The sequence below is a fragment of the Dipodomys spectabilis genome, unplaced genomic scaffold (assembly GCF_019054845.1).
Source record: "Dipodomys spectabilis isolate Male_0828 unplaced genomic scaffold, ASM1905484v1 ptg000261l, whole genome shotgun sequence".
Taxonomy (NCBI): Eukaryota; Metazoa; Chordata; class Mammalia; order Rodentia; family Heteromyidae; genus Dipodomys; species Dipodomys spectabilis.
Genome location: NW_024870938.1, coordinates 292,518 through 315,336, shown reverse-complemented (window position 1 = coordinate 315,336; position 22,819 = coordinate 292,518). Strand labels below are relative to the sequence as shown.

Sequence of the window (22,819 nt, the reverse complement as noted above, 5' to 3'; positions counted from 1 at the left end):
AACCTAATGGTCTATTACTTCGAGCCACAGCTCCACTGTTAACTCACAGCATTTCTTGCCTGGGTTGACTTCAAACTGCAATCCTCAGATCTCAGCCTCCTAAGTAGCTAGGATTTTACAGATATGAGCCACCAGCACCAAGTACTTCTGTAATTCTTAAAAGAAAAGAAGGGGGAGGGAAGTATGGATAGTAGAACAATAAGGGAAGGGGTAACAATGCTGGACAAAAAATGTACACATTGCCTTACTCATCTAACTATAACCCCTCTGTACAGCATCTTTACAATAAAATTTAAAAACAAAAGAAAGGAAAATGGAAGCTCATCCTAACACCCGTGAGCCTACCAGAAGACAGGGAAATATGGGACAGTGGAACGTCAAAATAAAGAAGACCTTCATGCTCTTCAGAGCTCCATCCCTACTTGCTTGTGAACCAGCAGAACATGCAGTCCCTCAAGACAGGCTCTCATACATCAAACGACATCCTAGATGGTTGACTTACGCTTTAGGCAACCCTGACTGAACCCAGAGCCTCTGAATGTGCTAAAAAGTGCTCTGCCATTGAGCTACACCCTACCCTCAGACTGCTCTTTTAATCATCAGACATCGCCTTGGTCTAATACTTTCAGATAACAGAAAAGCTGTAACTCACATGAACTCTTCTCTTTTCTTTCAGTTTGCAGTACCAAGAATTGAACCCAGAGAGTCAAGTGCTCTATCGCTTGAACTCTACCTCCAGCCCAATTTTTTTTTTTTGGGTCTGGTCGTGGGCCTGAACTCTGGGCCTGGGCACTGTCCCTCAGCTCTTCAGCTCAAGGCTAGCGCTCTACCACTTGAACCACAGTGCCACTTCCGGCTTTTTTCCTTTTTGCTTATGTGGTGCTGGGGGATCGAACCCAGGGCCTCATGCATACAAGGCAAGCACTCTACCACTGAACCACCTTCCCAGCCCATTGGTTCTGATTCTATTTTTTTTTTTTTTTTGGGGGGTGGGTCTGGTAGTGGGGCCTGAACTCTGGGCCTGGGCGCTGTCCCTCAGCTCTTCAGCTCAAGGCTAGCGCTCTACCACTTGAGCCACAGCGCCACTTCCGGCTTTTTTCTTTTTGCTTATGTGGTGCTGAGGAATCGAACCCAGGGCCTCATGCGTGCAAGGCAAGCGCTATACCACTGAGCCACCTTCCCAGCCCCTCAGCCCAATTTCTAACGCGTAAAATAGCAAATTATCCATCAGTGAAGGCATAACTGCCCTGAAGACTGAAGACAACCATTCTCGGTGGGGCCTTGGGCGCCTGCCAGGCCTTTCCCTCCACTGTTACGATGTTAAAGCTGGATACACTCCATACCAAACATGTCAGACTGAAAACATTACTATTCCACAACTGGCACACAGGGCAAGTAGATACAGATGGGTTTCAAGCAAATGTATGTCTCAAAAGCCAAACTTCATACAGCGGAGGGCACATTTCAATGTTCAAAACCAGATAATTCATTAACTGATTGAAATAAACCAAGTTTACTAGATCTCTCTCTCTCTTGCTGGCGCACACGTGTGTACACACACACACACACACACACACACCAGCTACTGACTGAACTTTGGGCAGCCAAAGATCCAATCAATAAACATCAAAAGTTGATTAACTTGAAGCATACATCCATACACAGGGCTCTACCCTGACCCTTTCATCAAGATTTCTCTCCCCTTTTTTGCAACACTGTAACTAAAAAAAAGAACAAAAACCCACATACAGAAAGTATTTAAATCTAATTATAGTCAATATAAAGAACCACAAAAAACCCCCACAAAGTGTATATCACTTCATTTATCTTAGAAAAACCTGGTAACCAAGTTTGTTTCAGCACTGATTTTTACAGATGAAAGTGTCATAAATCTTGGTAACTACTACTTATAAATGAGAATAAGCACTGATTTTAATACATTATCAATAAAAGTTCCTACCTGTACTCGCCATGACAACTCTAGACGAAAGTTTAAAATGATGCAAGCAAGCCTCAACTGCTGGTAAGCATCTGCAGATGCCGTTTTCTCTAGCTCCTCATAACCCTGCACTGCGGCTTTCTGATCAATCGTCCTTACAGTCTCAAGAACCATTTCTAAGACAGGCTTCACTTTTTTGTTGTTGTTGTTGGTCGTGGGGCACTGGGCGCTGTCCCTCAGCTCTTCAGCTCGTGAGTGCTCTATCACTTGAGCCACAGCGCCACTTCTGGCTTTTTCTGCTTATGTGGTGCTGAAGAATCGAACCCAGGGCCTCATGCATGCAAGGCAAGCACTCTACCACTGAGCCACCTTCCCAGCCCTGGCTTCACTTTTAAATTATATAATTCTCATTTTTTTTTTTTTTTTTAAGCTCAAAGCCCTTCCTTCTTCAGCCACTGCAAATCACTTTTAGGGCTTGAGTGTCTCGTTCAGTGGTAGAACATTGTGAGGTTGAGGTTTTCATCCTTAGCGTGGCCAAAAACTTAAAACATCTTGAATTACAATGAGATTCACAACATACCCAATAGAATGGCTGGAATAAAAAAAAATCAAAACAATGAGGCTGAGGTTGGTAGTGCCTATCTGTAATCTCAGCCCTTGGGAAACTGAAGCAGGAGGATCTGAATTCAAGGCCAGCCTAGATTACACAGTGAGATCCTGGTCTCAAAGTGAAATAAAGAAAAATAAAATGTCAGGGGCTATGGCTCATGCCTCTGGTCATAACCACTCCAGAGGATCACAGTTTGAGGCCAACCTAGGTACACAGTGCAGGCCAGTGTGAGTATAAATGCCAATACCCTACCTTGAAACAAGTAACTAAAGCAAAAAGGGCTAGAGGCATGGCTCATATGGTAGAGCACCAACCTCTGAATTCAAGTGCCAACTGCTTAGCCTGCCAGTCCTCCCTCTTTCCTTCCCCTCCCTGTCTCCATTAACGCTTTGCTTTGGAACAGGGTGTGACTCATTGGTTTGCATGTCTAGCAATCCTGAGGCCCTGAGTTTAATCCACAGCGTATTAAAATAAAATAAAAAGTCAAGCCAAGCACGAATGGCTCACACGTGGTTACCTGGAGGTAAGTGTCTCACAGATTTTCCTTCCTGGGCTGGCTTTGAACCTCAATCCCCAAATCTCAGCCTCCTAAGTGACTCTTACTTTCTAAACAAAAAATTCAAAGTTGACTTAGAAAAATAAAATTATACACTAATACTGTACAGTGGCTTGGGTATGTCAGCTGTCTGAGTGCTGTCGGCTACTCATTGCACCGGCTACCATGAGAAGGAGGGGGTGAATCTGTCTCCCAACAGAGATGCTTACCCATACTGAGGCAAAGTCACATTCCCTCACCCAGGTACCCAGCCAGCTGAGCAGGGAAGATACGGGTGGAAGTAATCTGGTTGCAGATTGTTTTCAGCTGTCCTTTAAGCCAGGCTCTCAAACGAAAAGCGTGAAAACACTGGATCTTTTCAGAATTTTAGATAAAAGTTAAGAGAATACCACTTGTTAAACTAAAAGAACTCATATATTCACTGTTTGTAAGGATTTTTCTGTGTTCACCAAAACCCCTCTTGATCAAACTCTCGGTCTAAATGTACAAGGTAGAACTAGCCAATGGAACCTGGTACCTGGTCCCTGACCTTCAGAGGGAATGAGGAATGTGTTTCTTACCTCAATGTCAAACATCTCCAGGGTGTTGTCCAGCAGCTTCACGCGGATGTGCAGACACTTGTCCTGCACTCTGGATGACGGTGCCTGCCCTGGCTCCAGGGTGCTCACACCCACAGGGGTCTGGCTCCCAAGGCGTGTGCCTGCAGTCTGCAGGACTCTGTATGTTCCTTCTAGCTCTCCCATTCTTCACCAGCTCAAAGTGGAGAAAATACTAAAACAAACACACAGCAGGGAATTACCATGTCACTTAGATATTATAACATGACAAAGGACAAAAATAAAGAACTAAAAAAGATTATCTTTTATTCACACACAGAATATAAATAACGAACATGACCTTTAGTAACAGTATTTCCCAGGTGCTTTAACACTCGCTTTAAACTCCACGAACCATTACTAGGTGACAGAACCACCCTCACATAACAGAGGGGAGAACTCCAGTCTGGGCCCTCCTCTGGGCTTCCCAGGCTCTGGCAGTGTGTGACTGTGCTGACAGGCCCACCTAGGTACATAAAGGTAACAGGGCACACACGTCGGGCAGCTTAAGCAGCTGGGCTCATCTCTCACCTCACCTCTTACTGAGGCTGTGTGTCAGGCAGATGCAGACAGCCACGCATGTCTTTGCTGGCTTAGCACTCTGTAGTTTTCATAATTTGTGCCTCATCAGGGTAGACTGGGTGCCACTATGGCTTGGAGGGTCGTTTCTGGTAGGTTACCGAATGACAGCTGCAGGAACACTTGTCCCAGGCCAGCTTCTTCCCAGCTTTTACCCTATCCAAACTCTCAATAACCTCATTATCACTACCCAGGCACTTCATAGGCACCACTGAGGGCTGATGAGGGTTGGAGGAGCACTCTCCTTGTCACCTCTCCATGATGCACTCAAGGACAGGAGTAACAAACAGCAGGCCAAGGCCTGATAAGGTTGGGTTTTTTATTTTCTTTCCTCCGGTCCTGGGGTTTGAACTCTAGGCCTGGGCACTGTCCCTGAGCCTCTTTGTGCTCAAGGCTAGCATTCTACCACTTGAGCCACAGTACCACTTATGGCTTCTGTGTATGTGGTGCTGAGGAATGGAACCCAGGGCTTCATGCATGTGAGGCAAGCACTGGACCATGAAGCCACATTCCCAGCCTGGAGTAACCTTTTAAATACTTCATCTTAAAAGGCCAGTGATAAGAGTGTGGTCTACATCTTCACAGCCCAGGATCCAATCTTCATCACTGGAAATAAAAATGTATCTTACTAAAGTCCCAGTCATTCCCTGTGTGCCAAGAATTGCTGAGGGTCTCTTAGACCCTTTCCTGCTTTTTAATGCATATTTTATTACCAAGAAAATCAAATCAAGAGCCTTTTATTCCTTAAGTTCAAAAAGCTTCTTTATGACTCACTACCAATCAACTCCAACTACCTACTTGACCGTATTCCACAAAGACAACCTTTCCAACCATTTGAGAATTACCATCCATGCCCCAGTTATCAAACAAGAAAGCAACAACCTCTGAGAAGGTGCCGTGTGAGGGTCTGGACCACAACGAGGAACTGCTCCTGGTTCTGCTAGGTGTATCTCCCATCACAAATCCCACACAAAGTCAGTTTCAACATAGATGCCCAAACTAGGATCAGGCTGGTTGTGACCTATTGTCTCTGAAGTCTCTCTCCAGGCAGAATGCACCCTGAGGGCAGGGCCAGATTCTCACTGTGCTTGTCTCCTGGGTGTTAGCTGGCAACCACCATGCTTGGCTTATTTGTTAACATACGACCTCCCTGAGAAGCTAAGGTTAAAGATGTGCCTCTCAGGGCCTTGTGCTCTCACATGGCTTCCCCCCCCTCAAATATTTCTTTACTGAGATTAAGCAACTACATAAATTTCACAATTCTGTGGCATAGTTATACTTAGCTAAAGTCACAAACACCTTTTAATCTTCAAAATGATAGTCATCATTATCTTAATCTACATAGTTTATGAACTCTATGACTTTTAACAATAAAACTATTTCTTTTTTTTTGGGGGGGGGTCCGGTCGTGGGGCCTGAACTCTGGGCCTGGGCGCTGTCCCTCAGCTCTTCAGCTCAAGGCTAGCACTCTACCACTCACTTGAGCCACAGTGCCACTTCCGGCTTTTTTCTTTTTGCTTATGTGGTGCTGAGGAATTGAACCCAGGGTCTCAGGCATGCAAGGCAAGCGCTCTACCACTGAGACACCTTCCCAGCCCCTAAAACTATTTCTTACAAATCAAGTGATATGGATCTTTCTTTTCTTTGGCTTAGTATCAACTTAGTATCTTTCTCTTTCATTCCTTCCCTCCCCTCACTGCTCTTGAGTTGCTTAGGTCTCTCACTTGGCTTTTCCACTCAAGGTTGGCAATTTACCACTTGAGCCATAACTTCACTTCTGGGTTTTGTGTGTGTGTGGTTTATTGAAGAGACACACCTTTCTGCTTGGGCTGGCTTTGAAACTCAATCCTTAGATCCGTCTCCTGAGATCACAGGTGTGAGCCACTAGCGCCTGGTGGGCTCTAATTGAACATTTAATATTGATTGTCATTTAATATTGCTTGTTCTCTCACAAGAACAAGGGACATACACAGTGAAAAGTACTTTCCTTGCTCAAGAAATACCCAAGCTCTTTCTTGAGCTATGTGGTTCACAGGCTAAATCCCTGCAGGTCTGCAAACCTTTTGAGCAGCAAACTAGTTTTCACCTGTCTGAAGAAAGACATTCATAGGGCTGAAGCAGAGTTAGTAAACAAGACACATGATGATCTGACAAATTGAGTCTTTATACCCCTTTTCTGCATGGGGAACAAGGAATGTTTCTTTCTCTCTTCTTTATCCTGTTATGCTAAAATAAATTCTGCTAGAACTTCTACCCTGTGAGACTCTCCTTGTTGTGAGACATCTAGAGATTCATTACATGGTATCTAAAATTCCTCCTTATTGCTCACTCATCCTGTGAGACAGATTGGCAACCTTGACATAGGAGTTGAATCTCAAAGGTTTGGATTACTTCTCTAAGATATTTACAACCAAATTCATGGAAAACATCTCTAGCAATGAAAGAATAACAATACCTTCTGGTACTGATCCATGGCAGCCTATTAACTGAATTTTCTGCCAACTGATTTTCCATGTTCCCTTCTAACTAAGACAGGGAAAAGAATTTTTGGTTCTTGTTCTAGATTGGGTCAGAAGTCCACTCTCAGCACAAATGTCAGCTACAAAAAATGGAACTTAACCCTCTGTAACTTCTTTTAAGGTTAAAGAGACACAAGTTATTTTGTAAGGGGAATGAGACAGTATAGCTAAGGAGAGAGGGAAATTAAATAAATATTAAAAGGGTGGGAGGGAAGGGTCAGACTTGGACATTAGAACTAGAAAGTAAAAACTGAAGGAAAAGACCAATCCTTAGAATGGCAAGCTCCTCCCTCACCATTTCATTTTAGATGTTAAGTTATGAGAAAGACACACGGGACACAAGGGTTGTGTGGATCTGCCTTCTTTGAGACGTTAAGAAGCTGCAAACTCTTTAGGAATGGACAGAATATTGGAAGGCAGGTCTTGCAAAAGGAAGCCCTGCAGCTCACTCAACTATCCTTGGATTTTAGGTGGGCCAGATCACCTCTCCATGTTTTAGAATGAACAGCACCCAGCTTGGCTACCCAGAACCACTCACTGTCCAATGGCTAAGGGCTGCTAGGTGGCATGCTGTGTATACTGTTACAACTCCCAACGTGTAAAAACTGTAGATAAGAATGACCACTTCCAGGCTGGGCACTGGTAGCTAGCGCCTGTAATCCTAGCTACTCAGGAGGCTGAGATCTCAGGATCACAGTTCAAAGCCAGCCCAGGCAGGAAAATCCGTGAGATTCTTATCTGCAATAAGCCACCATAAAACCAGAAGTGGCGCTGTGGCTCAAGAGGTAGAGCATTTGCCTTGAGCTGAAGAGCTGAGCAACAGCGCCCAGGCCCAGAGTTCAGGCCCCACGACCAACTGGAAAAAAAAAAAAAAAAGCAACACCACTTTCAGTCTTCATTCCCCGCTTTCTATATGGGGAGCAGGAAATGCCCCCCATTTCTACTTTGTCCTGCTATACTAAAAATAAGTCCTTACTAAAACTTTTTTTAAAAAAAGAGGAAACAACCTCTGAGGCAGAGGTACCTTGCTGTTGATATTTCAAAGAAAACTCTTTTTGCTGTTCTACAACAGTAATGTGGCATGAACTCATTTGATAATTACTCAGTTTAGGTCTAGGTGTAATGCTTCAAACCTATAATCCCAGTAAGCCAAGAGGTGGGGATTGGAACGTGTAAGGCAAAGAGCCAGTGAGACTCCATCTGAACCAACAGCTGGTGGCAGGCACCTGTCATTCCAGCTACATGGTCAGTGTACATGGAGAAACATGGTCCAGGACACTCCAGGGAAAATGCCAGGCCCTATCCCAGAATAACTGAAGCAAAAAGGATCGGGAGTATTTCTCAAGTGGTGGAGTGCCTCTGCAACAAGACTGAGGCTGAGGTTAACCCTAGTTAACAAAACAAGCAAAACAAAACAATGATCCAGCCAAGGAGGTGTTGCACACTTGAATCTGTTACTCGGGAGGTGGAGGCAGGAGAATCCAGAGTTTAAGGACAGCCTGGGAGAAGTTAGCAAGACACTATCTCAAAAAAAAAAATTAGAAAGGGTTCAGAGTGCAGCTCACATTGTAAAGGCCTTGCCTAGCAGCCCAAGGCCCTGGATTTAAACCCTAGCATCATAATTATTCAGCTTTAAGATGTAGTTTAAGACTTTAAGGTTGGCTGGGAATGTGGCTTAGTGGTAGAGTTTTTGCCTAGCATGCATGAGGCCCTGGGTTCAATCCCTCAGTACCACATAAAATAAATTTTAAAAAAAGACTTTAAGGCCGGGCACCAGTGGCTCATGCCTGTAATCCTAGCTACTCAGGAGGCTGAGATCGGAGGATCATGGTTCAAAGCCAGCACAGGCAGGAAAGTCTGTGAGACTCTTATCTCCACTTAACCACCAGAAAACCGGAAGTGGCGCTGTGGCTCAAGTGGTAGAGTGCTCACTTTGAGCTGAAGAGCTGAGGGACAGCGCCCAGGTGCAGAGTTCAAGCCCCACGATCGACAAAAAACAAAAAAACAAAAACCAAACTTTAAGGTTGAGTTTGTTACTAGTTTAGGAAAGCTTCAAAGAATGAAGTAGAAAACCAACAGGCAATCTCAGTGTAGTGGCTGTCGTTCAAGCCTGGCCTCAGGTCTAACAGGCATCTCAGAAGCAGCCAACTAGGCTCTTCACATCGAAACAGCAGATTGCATTAGAATCATTTTCCATAGCCTGGCTGCCTGACATTGGGGAAAATGTATGCACTAAATGTGCATTATGACCTAATAGAAAATAATCTTGTTTTCTTTCATGTGTTTACAAGTTAGTATAAAAGAGGAAAGTATATGCGACCGAGACCAGAAACAGCAAGGACACTCACAGTCCTGGGACTGCCATCTGCCTTCCCAGTCCCTGTGACTGCTAGCAAGCCCTCCTGGAAGCCCTAGGAGAACAGCAGTATAAAGAACCATGGAAGGGGGTGGGGGGTGCCTGGGAAGGTGGCTCAGTGGTAGAGCGCTTGCCTTGCATGCATGAGGCCCTGGGTTCGATTCCTCAGCCCCACATAAGCAGAAAAAGCCAGAAGTGGCTCTGTGGCTCAAGTGGTAGAATGCAAGCCTTGAGCTGAAGAGCTGAGGGACAGCGCCCAGGCCCAGAGTTCAGGCCCTATGACCAACAACAACAAAAAGAACCAGGGAGCTGTGGTGGACACAGGTGCTTTTTTTTTCTCATCTTCCTTTCATATACATAAGATGCTTCATATCTTAAAATGTCTCTGGTGGCCAGGCACTAATGGTTCATGCCTGTAATCTAGCCACTCAGATCTTCGATCTAAGCATTGTGGCAAAGCCAGCCCAGGGGGGGAAAGAAAAAGTCTGAGAGACTCTTAAAAAAAACAAAGAACAACAACAAAAAAAACCTCATTTCCATTTCTGGAGTTCATCTTTTATTTTTATTCAGATTAGGTGATTACATAAATTTAACATATTTTACTGTATTGTGGAATAGTGATACTTAAAGTCACAAACACATTTTAATCTTCACAAGGCAAATTGTCATTGTCATGGACTATGAAGTTTGTGAATTCTAGAGCTTTGACGGTACAATTGTTTCTTCCACATCAGGTGACACGTACGTTTCTGTCCTCTTGCTTAGTGTGGGCTGTTCCCTCTGTCCCTCTCATTCCTTCCCTCCCATCGCTGTCTTTGGGTTGCTTAGTTCATTTTCATCTATGTCCAGTGGGCCCCTCTGTTGTATGTTTTTCCCGTTTCCCTCTGACTCTTTTTTTTCTTTTTGGTTGGTCATGGGGCTTGAACTCTGGGCCTGGGTGCTGTCCCTCAGCTCTTCAGCTCAAGGCAAGCACTCTACCACTTGAGCTCCAGTGCCACTTCCGGTTTTCTGATGGTTTATTGGAAATAAAAGAGTTTCATGGGCTTTCCTGCCCGGGCTGGCTTTGAACCAGGATCCTCCGATCTCAGCCTCCTGAGTAGCTAGGATTACAGGCATGAGCCACTAGTGCTGGCCTTCCCTCTGATTCTGTATATAATCAGTTACATATAGGCATTGTGCCTTTCTGTTCCTCTCCTAAGAGTATCCTCCAAGAGATTCTCATCTCCAAGTAACTACCACCCCCACCCCCACCCCCTCAAAAAAAGCCAGAAGTGGATCTGTGGCTCAAGTGGTAGAACACTAGCCTTGAGCAAAACAGTGTCCAGGCCACTGAGTTCAAGCCCCAGAACTGGCACAAAAACAAAAGAAAACCAGTATCTCTGGTGGTTGGAAACTATTTATGCTACTGACATTTCATACTTTCAACTACATATTAGGCTCGTATGGACATATTCTCATTTAATAACACAATAAAGAAAACTAACATTGGAAAACTCAGCTTAAAAGTTGGCTGCAGCCGGGTGCCGCTGGTGGCTCAAGCCTGTAATCCTAGCTACTCAGGAGGCTGAGATCTGAGACTCACAGTTGAAACCCAGCTAGGGCAGAAAAGTCCATTATCTCCAACGAACTACCTAGGAAAATCTAGAAGTAGTGTTGTGGCTCAAGTGGTAGAGTGCAAGTCTTGACCACAAAAAGGCTCAAGGGGGCCTGGGAAGGTGGCTCAGTGTTAGAGTGCTTGCCTTGCATACATGAGGCCCTGGGTTCGATTCCTCAGCACCACATAAGCAGAAAAAGCTGGAAGTGGCGCTTTGGCTCAAGTGGTAGGGCGCTAGCCTTGAGCTGAAGACCTGAGGGACAGTGCTCAAGCCCAGAGTTCAGGCCCCATGACCGACAAAAAAACAAACAAACAAACAAAGAGACTCAGGGACAGTCCCAGGCCCTGCGTTCAAGCCCCACCACCAGCAAAAACAAAAAAAAAAGAATATGAAAAAAAAATGTTGGCTGAAACATCGGGTGATGTAATATATACATCCAATCTGATGAAGTGGCATTGGGAGATATAGGGCAGAGGATATATGGGAAATCTCTGTCCTTTATATTCAATTTTGCTGTGAACTTAAAACAGCTTTAAAAAAAAAAGTGGTAGGCTTCCTATTTTATAACTCATACGTGAGCAAGCTAAGCTTTGGGCTTAGACTCTGGCTCTTCTGCCAAGAAGCAGCACCCGGGTTCATGGTCAAAAGCACTGTCCACAGTGAAGGGAGCTAGTTAAAAATGTTGTTGCAGGATAGTGGTGTGTTCAAGTGAGAGTTCCCACATAGTGAGCACACAGCCCTGTGGTCAAACCCCAGTACTAACAAAATAAATAATGAATAAATAAAACCTGCTGTTGTACGTGACATTTTGAAACACTTTTCATTGTCTCTTTTTGGAGAAGAAGAAGCCAAAAGTTCTATACTGACAAACCAAAGAAATCACAATATGATGCCTATCATTTTTACCAAACTGTCTAATATACCTAAAATGTATTCAGTGTTAAGAATGAACTTTTCACCTGTAATCCCAATTATTCAGGAAGCAGAAAGGAAGATCATAGTTTGAGGATAGCCTAGGCAAAAAGCAACCAAAATACTATCTCAAAACCAAGGCAGATGCCTTAGCCCACAGCTGTAATCCCAGCTATTTGGGAGATGAAATTAGGAGGATCAGTCTGAGACTGGTCAAGGCAGAAGTGCAGTGCTCTATGGGGGGTGGGAGTGGCGACTACTAAAAACAAAAGGACTGGAGGCATGGCTCAAACTGGTACAGCACTTGCTCAGCAAGTACAAGGATGAGTTCAAGCAAAAAACAAACAAGCAAAACCCAAAGAATAAACTTTGACACTTGATGATACATGGAATGTATTCTTACCTAAATCCCTAGACTTCTGGCTGTATTTCCTCTTGACTACAGTGTAGGTAGAGATGGGTCTTTTATTCTCTTCCTAAGCATGCCTAATTTCTTTTCTAATAAGCAACAAAGTAAGTTAACCAATGTGAGGAAGCTGAGAAACAATGCTCAAGGCATAATCCCTGGGTATGGCTGCACAGAAACCATGCCTGAATCCACTTCCTTTCACAAAGCTGAACATGCCAAGAAGCACCATCTCTTCAAATCCCAGAAAGCCAGTCAGAATCCAAGACACTCTGGCACTATATGGTAGTTTACCAAGACTAGAAAAAGACCAGAAGGCCAGTCACAATCCAAGACACTGGTACTATATGGTAGCTTACCAAGACTAGAAAAAGACCAGAAAGCCAGTCAATCCAAGACCCTCTGGCACTGGATGGCAGCTTACCAAGACTAGAAAAAGACAGCGGGACAGGCACTTTGGGGATAGGAATGAAAGCAGCTGACTGGCGGAGCAAACACTAATGCTGCATCGGTTCCAATCACAACTTTGCCACTGATGTTGGTCACGTCTCTATTCCCAGGTGCAGCTCTTTATCTGGAAACTGGCAGGGGAAAGGAGGGGTTAATCAGATCCTTTTCAGATCCAAGGATCTACGCTTCTGTTAAGCAGCTGGTGTGAAAATGAACTGAAAGGTGATGTATTTTTGATTCCAACTAATTTATATTAGCAGTCAAGAATTAAATATACTTCCTAACATCTTGTCATACAACAGTTACCACCAAAACAGGCAGATCACATTCAGATAAATTTGACACCACAAAACAGACTGAGATTCAAGGTGCCATCTTTGAACAGAACCAGTATTTCCACCTTACAGTTTTACTTTCACTCCTTAGGGTTTTTTCCCTTAAGTCTGAACACTATATGTATTTATTTTAGTATACTTTAAAAAACTATCCTGGGGCTGGGAGGGTGGCTCAGTGGTAGAGTGCTTGCCTTGTATGCATGAGGCCCTGGGTTCAATTCCTCAGCACCACATAAGTAGAAAAAGCTGGAAGTGGTGCTGTGGCTTAAGTGGTAGAGTGTTCACCTTGAGTTAAAGAGCTGAGGGACAGTGCCCAGGCCCAAGTTCAGGCCCCACGACCAGCCAAAAAAAAAAAAAAAAACAACAAAAAAACCTATCCTAAGTATTTTGATAATACATATCCTAAGTATTTTGACTCTCTATGTATATATACACATATACATATACATATATATATATATGTATATTATATATGTTCAGCCGGCTCGGTGCTAGAGATTGATCCAGGGCCTTGCACAGGGCAGGCAGGGTTAACAGTGATGGCCCTGAATAATAAAGTGTTGCCGGGCGCTGGTAGCTCACGCCTGTAATCCTAGCTACTCAGGAGGCTGAGATCTGAGGATCGTGGTTCAAAGCCAGCCCGGGCAGGAGAGACTGTGAGACTCCTATCTCCAATAAACCACCAGAAAACCGGAAGTGGCGCTGTAGCTCAAGTGGTAGAGCGCTTGCCTTGAGCTGAAGAGCTAAGGGACAGTGCCCAGGCCCAGAGTTCAAGCCCCACGACCGACAAAAACAAAAAAGAATAAAGTGGTTTTTTTTTGGATCCGGTCGTGGGGCCTGAACTCTGGGCCTGGGCGCTGTCCCTCAGCTTTTCAGTTCAAGGCTAGCACTCTACCACTTGAGCCACAGGGCCACTCTGGCTTTTTTTCTTTTTGCTTATGTAGTGCTGGGGAATTGAACTCAGGGCCTCATGCATAAAAGGCAAGCGCTCTACCACTGAGCCACTTTCCCAGCCCCAAAAATAAAGTTTTAAGAGCTGAAAATAAACTCACTTACTAGAGAAACAGATCGATCAATTAACTCCGTAGACGTACCACATTCTGACTTTCTTAGTCTCCTGTTAGGTAGATAACTAGCTGAATCTCAACATTTTTTTTTTTTTTTTTTTGTGGTACGAAATCACCCAAATGAACTTTACATGCTACTTTGTGAAAGTGGGGAAAAGCAAGGTGTAAAACCAGAGAAAGGGCCGGTTAACCTTTGTCAAAAGAGAAGGACTATGTGTATGTATTCACATATTCATAACAGAAGCAACAGAAGGACAATGAAAACTAATGAAAGTGGTTACCTACCTACGGAAGAGGAAGGGAAAGGAACAGATGATGATCTGACACACTGTATTATTCTAATATATCATGTTTAATAGTTTTGACTTGGAAATTAAAAATTTTTTTACATAACTAGAAAGCAAACAAATCAATGTTTTAGCAAAATAAGTCCTAGCTATTCCCAAGTAACAAATAATGATATATATATATATTTATATATATAATTTCTTTTCTAACTCTATATTAAGGCATCAGCTAAATTACAAACAGAATTATTTCTAGTGACCTTAAAAGCCAGTGATTTCATTATATATGGCCAGTACAATATATCCTAAGGAAAAAAGAAATTCCAAGAAATCAAGAATGTGATATATCCTACAGGATAAATGACCTGTTTCTTTAACAAATGGGGGTGGGGAAGGGGGAGACAAAATGAATGGAAAATGCTGGAGATGTTACCTGCCAAATGTCTTGTGCCCTTGTTTGAATGCCAAATCAAATATTTTTGGTTTGACAGATGTGATAAAGACAATTTGCCCCATGAAGGTAAGAATGTGTTTGTGACTTTAAGTATTACTATCCCACAATACTGTGAAAGTTGTGAAATTTATGTAATCAAATTTATGTAATCACAATAAAAAAATTGCTTAAAAAAAGATGTGAATGCTAACAAGTATTCGATATTGATATCGAGATGTTAGGCAATTAAAAGCTGCTATTTTTTCTTTTTCTTTTTTTGGTTGGTTGTGAGGCCTGAACTCTGGGCCTGGGCGCTGTCCCTCAGCTCTTCAGCTCAAGGCGAGCGCTCTACCACTTGAGCCACAGCACCACTTCTGGCTTTTTTTTGCTTATGTGGTGCTGAGGAATCAAACCCAGGGCCTCATGCATGCAAGGCAAGCGCTCTACCACTGAGCCACCTTCCCAGCCCCAAAGCTGCTATTTTCGAGCTGTTGCAATGGTAATGTGAGGATATGAAGCAGGAAAGGGTCCCTATCTCTTAAAAATATATACTGTTTGGAGTCAAATGGAATAATTAGGATTTACTTTAACTGCATGAGTGGGGGTACAGGAAATTAAAAAAATTGTTCATGCCTTGATTAGTGAAGTTGGATATACTGGCTTTTGCATTCCTCCCACATTTTGTGAATTTCTGGAATTTTCAACATTTTAAAGAATAAGCCAAAGAACAATTCCATGTACACAAGCATCTGCAGAGTCCTCAGGCTAGTTCATAGCTGACAGAGGGGGAGAGCTCTTTCCTGTGAATGCTGGCCTGGTTCTGTTCTTTCCGCAGGAAACCACAGCCCAAAGAATGAAGCCACTTGCTGAAGGAAGACCAAGGTTCCACATGTGGGGAGGCAAGCCGGGTGTCCTGCAAGTTGGCTCCCAGTCCAACGGACTATAGTCAAGGTTAAAAACCAAGCTGGGCGCCGGTGGCTCACACCTGTCATCCGAGCTACTCAGAAGGCTTGCAGTTCAAAGTCAGCCCGGGCAGGAAAGTCGTGACACTCTTATCTCCAATAAACCACTAGAAAACCGGACATGGCGCTGTGGCTCAAGGGGTAGAGGGCTCACCTTGAGCTGAAGTGCACAGGGTCAGCTCCCAGCCCCAGAGTTTAAGCTTCATGACTGACAAAAAGCCCAAAATAACAAAAAAGGCCACCTTCATGCCTTGGCTCACAGCCATCCCATCTTCCAAGACAGCCATAGTAGACTGAAAACCTTCCATGTTGCGTCTGGATTATATGAGCCCACCTGCGACAGCCACCAGGATATCCCATTTCAAGGTTGGCTGACTGGTGAGCGCCCTTAATTCTATGTGGCAAGTGCTTCTGCCACACTCCTTGGATGAACCTTAGGAGACCAAGGCTGTGGAAGCCAGAACATTCCATCTATCCAATATGTGTATCACCTCAGCTTTTGATGTGCCTTTTCTCACTAATGGGTGTTTTTCTGGCTTTTGATATCTGAGTAATTTTGAGCTGTATCCTGTGCCTTTTAAATGACTGTGCTGTTACAGTATATGGCTCTTGCTTAAGTCCTGTGGAGAGCATGGGTATTTCTGCTGAGCCAGCTGGCCTGACTAGGTTCAGGATGCAAGTCCCTCCTTGCTGTGTGGGTAGTATCAGCAGCTCCTCTACATTCCCAGCAATGTTCTGTGCATACTTTGCTTAACCTCTCATAGGCTGGCTGCAGGGCAAAGTTCTCCGTCTGATAAACTGTTCTGTTAAATCCCCTCATGCAGAGCTTAGCCACTTACCTAAGCTCCTTTCTTTATTCTCTCTGGTACACTCCCCAGTTGCCCAGGGCTTCTCTTTTCAGTCCTTCAGCCAGAAACCTAGGGTTTAAATTACTCTTCCCTGTCATATACTTCTTGTGACTATACTTTCCTGGGATAGAGCTGCAGGAAGAAAGAAAGGGGGAAAAAACCAACTGCTCTAGGAAAGACTAAATGGTACTTTTCTCCCATTCTTTCCTGGAGTTCAAAGTAAGCTTGCCAGGAAATCTACTTGTTCTTAGGTAGTGTCTGTCTCTAGGTCTGGCCATCCTGACTCCAGGCCAGGGTGGCTGGAGATTTAACAGACACTCACTCATGCTGTCCATCTTCCCTGCTACCCATTACCCTTTGTCAGTGCCCTCCACGGTTGCTCTGCGTGCATGTCCAGAGGGTTATGTTATGGCCAGGCAGTGGGACAGGCAGGACATCGGATGTGCACCCTCCTGGAACCTGAGCTCCACATCCATGCATTTTAAAACATGCTTACGGTGCTTATCACTGGCAGAAGAATGCTGACTTCTACTTTCTTCTTTTCAATTTTCTGTACTTCCGAATTGCCTACAGTGATGAGTATATATTACCTTAGAAATCAGGTAGTTTTCTGTAGACACCTGTGGTACTGTGTGATTCAAGGCTTGAAAGGGATTACCTACATCATGAAGCCGCTTACCTTTCAGAGAAAGCCCAAACAACTGCTCTCCCTTCGAAATCTGCTCTTCTTTCTAAACCAGATCAATTAAAGTGAGTATTTGCCACACTTTCTGGGATTGGTTTCTCATTCAGATACTGGGACTTGCCCCAACATTCCTCTTAACAACAATTGCTGAGGGAACTGGAATTTTAACAATAAAGGAGACAAAAGATGGGTAAGGCAATTTAAACAATTTCTAACAATTTTCTTCCTGCTAAAACATATTCCTTCTGTTGACAGAAGACATACGAGGTCCCCTCACCCGGCATCCTATCAGATTATCTGGTATCAAGCAGTGGATAAGAAAGAGCCCCCACCCCAGTGGCTTTGACTATGAAGCCAGAATATGGATGAGGCACCAGTGGCTCAAACTCGTAATTCTAGCTACTCAAGAGGCTGAGATGTAAGGACGTATGTTGGAAGCCATCATGGAGAGACAAATCTGAGACTTTTGTTTTTTTGGGGGGTCCGGTCGTGGGGTCTGAACTCTGGGCCTGGGTGCTGTCCCTCAGCTTTTCAGCTCTAGGCTAGCGCTCTACCACTTGAGCCACAGCACCATTTCCGGCTTTTTTCTTTTTGCTGATGTGGTGCTGAGGAATTGAACCTAGGGCCTTATGCATGCAAGGCAAGCACTCTACCACTGAGCCACCTTCCCAGCCCCTGAGACTTTTATCTCTAAGTAACCAGCAAAAAGCCAGAAATAGCCATGTGGTTCAAATGCTGCAAAGGTGCCAGCCTTAATGAGGCTCTGAGTTCAAGACCCAGTTATCAGCACAGAAAGAGAAATAAAACGAGAATAGCTTACATTTCTGGGCCTCTCATCTGTCGTCTTCCCAAAGTCCTGGGAAAAGGCCCTAAGTGACCCTGTTGTCATTCTTCTTTAAAATCTACTAAAATATACCCCAGTTGTGCTCAGTCTTAACTGTCGCATCTCTGTCTTTGTCTTTGTCATGGGGGAGTCAGGGGAGGAACAGCCTATGTTCCTGGGGACAGGCAAAGGGCACATGGAGGTGAAATACATGTGCACTGTCCAGTTACTTTGGTGCACACCTAAGTGACTAATAGCTATCTAGCCATTTATCTAGCTGTCTATCCTAGGATGTTCCCTATCCCAGGACTGGTCCCAGAATTTCGTAACAAAGTCTGGGCCAGGGGTACTAAGGCAATCTGAACAGATCCAACAGCACCTGACATGGGAAGTGGAAAAGAAACAAGACTGAATGCAGGGAGACAAATGCCCCTTTGTGGAAAGTTAGCAGGTGTGCTAAACTGTAGGGAGAGTTCAGCTCTCAGCACTCAATGTAGATGCTCCTGCCTGCCAGAAAAATGTCAATAATGTAGTTTTACAATTATAAATGTGCTTTAGCATATATTTTCTTTTTTGAATGAAATTGTGCCAAATAAAATTAAGTCAGAATTCTTGCCTTGGAGGCACACAAACCTATAGCAGCACTAGAAACAGAAATCATACTTATTATATAAGTAACAAAAATGTATCAATGATGCTGAATGAATAAATTCTTTCTCTTCACTGACAATGAAAAGACAAAAAATTAAACACCCAAAACAAAGCTATAGATGTCTCAGGTAATTAACAAATATATTATTATTTAAAGTTAAATATATGTGTATTATTGGCCAGTTCTTTCAAGTTTTTTTTCTCAACTTAAAGTATTTAGGCTGGGTGCTGGTGGGTCACAGCTGTAATTCTAGCTACTCAGGAGGCTGAGATCTGAGGATCATGGTTCAAAGCCAGCCCCAGCAGGAAAGTCCATGAGACTCTTATCTACAATTAACCACCAGAAAACTGGAAGTGGCGCTGTGGTTCAAGTGGTAGAGCTCTAGCCTTGAACTGAAGAGGTGAGGGACAGTGCCAAGGCCCAGAGTTCAAGTCCCATGACTGACCAAAAAATAGGATTTATTTTCTAAAAAAATTTTTTTTTGGTTGGAACAAACAGCCTTTATTGGTTGTAATAGTAAATGAAGGGAGGAAATGTATCAGCTCTCCATCACAGAGCTGGCTTGGCTGGCAGGCAAACACTGTCCTTTGAAAGGTCTCTAGTTTTTATTTTTTTATTTTTTATTTTTTTCTTGTGTCTGTCACACTGTGTGCCCTCTTTCTGTTTGGTTAAGAAAGTGGTGTTTACTACACCTCCACGATCCCAAAAACTCCATCCCCAAACTTTTAGAAATCATAAGTCACTTCGGCAAAATAGCAGGATACAAAATAAACCCACAAAAATCAGTTGCCTTCCTATACACTGATAACGCACAGGAAGAGAGGGAAATAAAGGGAGCAACCCCATTCACAATAACCTCCCAAAAAATAAAATATTTAGGAATTAACCTAACCAAAGATGTAAAAGAACTATTTAATGAGAACTATAAAAAGTTAAAGAAAGAAATTGCAGAAGACACTAGGAAATGGAAAGACCTCCCATGCTCCTGGATAGGCCGACTTAATATAGTAAAGATGGTGATACTTCCAAAACTAATATACAAATTCAATGCAATTCCTATTAAAATCCCAATGACGTACATCACTGAAATACAGAAAACAGTCCAAAAATTTATATGGAACAACAAAAGACCTAGAATAGCCAAAACAATTCTAGGGGATAAAGACAATATGGGAGGGCTATCCATGCCGAACTTCAAACTCTACTACAGAGCTATAATCACAAAGACAGCATGGTACTGGCACAAAAACAGACCCGAAGACCAATGGAACAGAATAGAAGATCCAGATATAAATCCACAGGCCTACAGCCAGCTGATATTCGACAAAGGAGCCAAAGACATACAATGGAAGAAACACAGCCTCTTCAACCGCTGGTGCTGGGAAAACTGGGCAGCCACATGCAGAAAACTAAAAGTGGACCCCAGCCTATCACCATGCACCAACATCAACTCAAAATGGATTAAAGACCTTAACATTAAACCTGAATCTCTGAAACTACTGCAGGACAGAGTAGGAGAGACACTTGAACTAATAGGCACAGGAAGGAACTTCCTGAACAGAGTCCCAGGGTCACAACAAGTTGGAGAGAGACTCGACAAATGGGACTACCTTAAAATAAAAAGCTTCTGCACAGCTAAATCTATCGCAACTAAGCTAGAAAGACAACCAACTAATTGGGAAAAAATATTTACCAGCAATATATCAGACAAGGGGTTAACATCCTGTATATACAGGGAACTCAAGAAACTAATCCCTCCCAAACCTAACAAACCAATTACTAAATGGGCAAGGGAACTAAAGAGGGACTTCTCAAATGAAGAAATAAAAATGGCAAAGAAACACATGAGGAAATGTTCATCATCCCTGGTGGTGAAGGAAATGCAAATAAAGACAACCCTGAGATACCACCTTACCCCAGTCAGAATGTCCCACATCCACAAATCAGCCAACGACAAATGCTGGAGGGGATGTGGAGAAAGAGGAACCCTATTACACTGCTGGTGGGAATGTACACTTATACAACCACTTTGGAAAGCAGTCTGGAGGGTCCTTAGAAAGCTAAAGATTGACCTCCCTTACGACCCAGTCATACCACTTCTAGGCATCTACCCTGAACAACAGGAACCAATATACAAGGACACGTGCACCTCCATGTTTATTGCAGCACTGTTCGCAATAGCTAGGATATGGAAACAACCTAGGTGCCCCACCACAGATGAATGGATCCAAAAATTGTGGTATCTATACACAATGGAATATTATGCAGCCATTAGAAATGACAAAATAATGGCATTTGCAGGGAAATGGATGGAGCTAGAAGGAATCATGTTGAGCGAGGTAAGCCAAGAACGAAGAGACAAACGGTACATGGTCTCCCTCATAAGTGGATGCTAAATCCAAAAGGTTAGGTGATACGACAAAACTAACAGGACTTAAGAAACAAAGAACTCCCGCTCATCTGGTTGAACCACTACTAAATATCCTCATGCTGCTGATCACAAATATGGTACATAACATGTGAACACTGTTATATATTACAGACTGTGGTAGACAATTTGCTCCAGGGAAGTTAGAATGAACTTGTGACTTTGAAATTATGTAATCATTTAATCACAATCAAAAAAAAAAAAAAAAAAAAAAAAAAAGAACCTCGGGGAAGGGAGGGAGGGAGGGGATGGTAGGGGGAAAACAATGGAGGGGGTAACAATGTTCAAGAGGAAGTGTACTCATAACCTCACTCATGTAACTGTAACCCTCTGTATAGTAGCTTTACAATAAAAAAAAAAAAAAAAAAGGAAAAAAAAAAAAAAAAGAAAGTGGTGTTTAACTGTGCAACAGTTTCTTTCCCACAGAGGAATGCCACAACTGTTATTAAGAACAGCTGCAGACCAGTAGCTGTGGAGGGTCTCTAGTTTTTAATCTGTAACTTTGTATTCACTTTCTTAAAGGGTTTCTCTTCTCAGAATTATATATATTTTAAGTCCTATAAACCCTGCCATTAGCCCCTATCTCAGATAAAATGTGATTAATATCAATGTTAAATTTAAGTCAAACACTTATTGAGCCTTATTTTGAATTAAGAAACGTCTAAGGGGCTGGGAAGGTGGCTCAGTGGTAGAGCGCTTGCCTTGCATGCATGAGGCCCTGGGTTCGATTCCTCAGCACCACATAAGCAAAAAGAAAAAAGCCGGAAGTGGCGCTGTGGCTCAAGTGGTAGAGCACTAGCCTTGAGCTGAAGAGCTGAGGGAGAGCTGAGGGACAGTGCCCAGGCCCCACGACCGGACCAAAAAAAAAAAAAAAGAAACGTCTAAGTTCGTATGGATAAAGGATTTTCTAAAGAAGAGAAATCCCTCCCAACACAGTGGGCCAAGATAAAGAAAATAGTCTATTAAATGGTGACAGGTGGGTAGTAGGGGGAGGCCTCAAGAATGTCCCAAAACACATGACAACACAGCCATGAGTCCCGAGTGGTACCACTGCCAGGAAGACCGCACCAAGTCCTTTGATTACACTGGCTCACACCTCTGGGCAGTTGTACTACACACGACCCAAGGAACTTAGCTTCAGAAAGGTGTACAACTTTGTAGCTTCACAGCTCAGCATGTGGCTTCAATCCAGAGAAAGGTTTTTAATCCAGAAAGTAAGACAGTTAAATAAGCAGCCAGGAACACCTGTCTGTCCACTGTGGTCCCAGGGAACAGAAAGAAGGGGCCACTGCTAGTCTGACCTATAGCGGCTCCCTCTGCATCATGTGGCTGGGCCTCACAGGAGGATGAGACTCGGTGGACAAACAGGAAAGGCTGAGTGTGGCTGGGCCTGAGACCCCTGAGGAAATAGAGGAGGTGGCCTGGATCTGAGCTGTGTGGGATCCAGGGGGCCAACCTGATGGGATCACAAACTTAAGCAGGTTTGGGAGTTGGGATATAATCTGACCAAACCAATTATTTGGAAAAGCAATCAGGAGGGTGGGCTTGGGCAGGGAGACGGAACAAAGCAACATTTATCCTTGTATTCTACCGTACTATAATATCTTCTTTTTCTCCCCGTTTACCCAGGGCTTCATGCATGCTAGGCAAGCACTCTACCACTAAGCCATCTTCCCAGCCCTCTATAATATCTTCTGGTTTTTTAATTTTAAAATGCAATCAACTAAAATGTCAGTTTAGAGGAAAATAATCCCATGATTCTAAAATGGTATCACTACTAC

The 22,819-nt window shown here is 43.5% G+C and overlaps 1 protein-coding gene across 1 annotated transcript in view; it reads right to left on the bottom strand.

Annotated features, from left to right (window-relative positions):
* Positions 1-22,819, bottom strand: part of Farp2 (FERM, ARH/RhoGEF and pleckstrin domain protein 2) — a 118,271-nt gene that overhangs the window by 93,716 nt on the left and 1,736 nt on the right. Inside the window, exon 2 of the mRNA XM_042699654.1 lies at positions 3,666-3,876. Coding sequence (XP_042555588.1) covers positions 3,666-3,848 — 183 coding nt within the window. The 5' untranslated portion in view covers positions 3,849-3,876. The remainder of the gene's footprint in view (positions 1-3,665; positions 3,877-22,819) is intronic.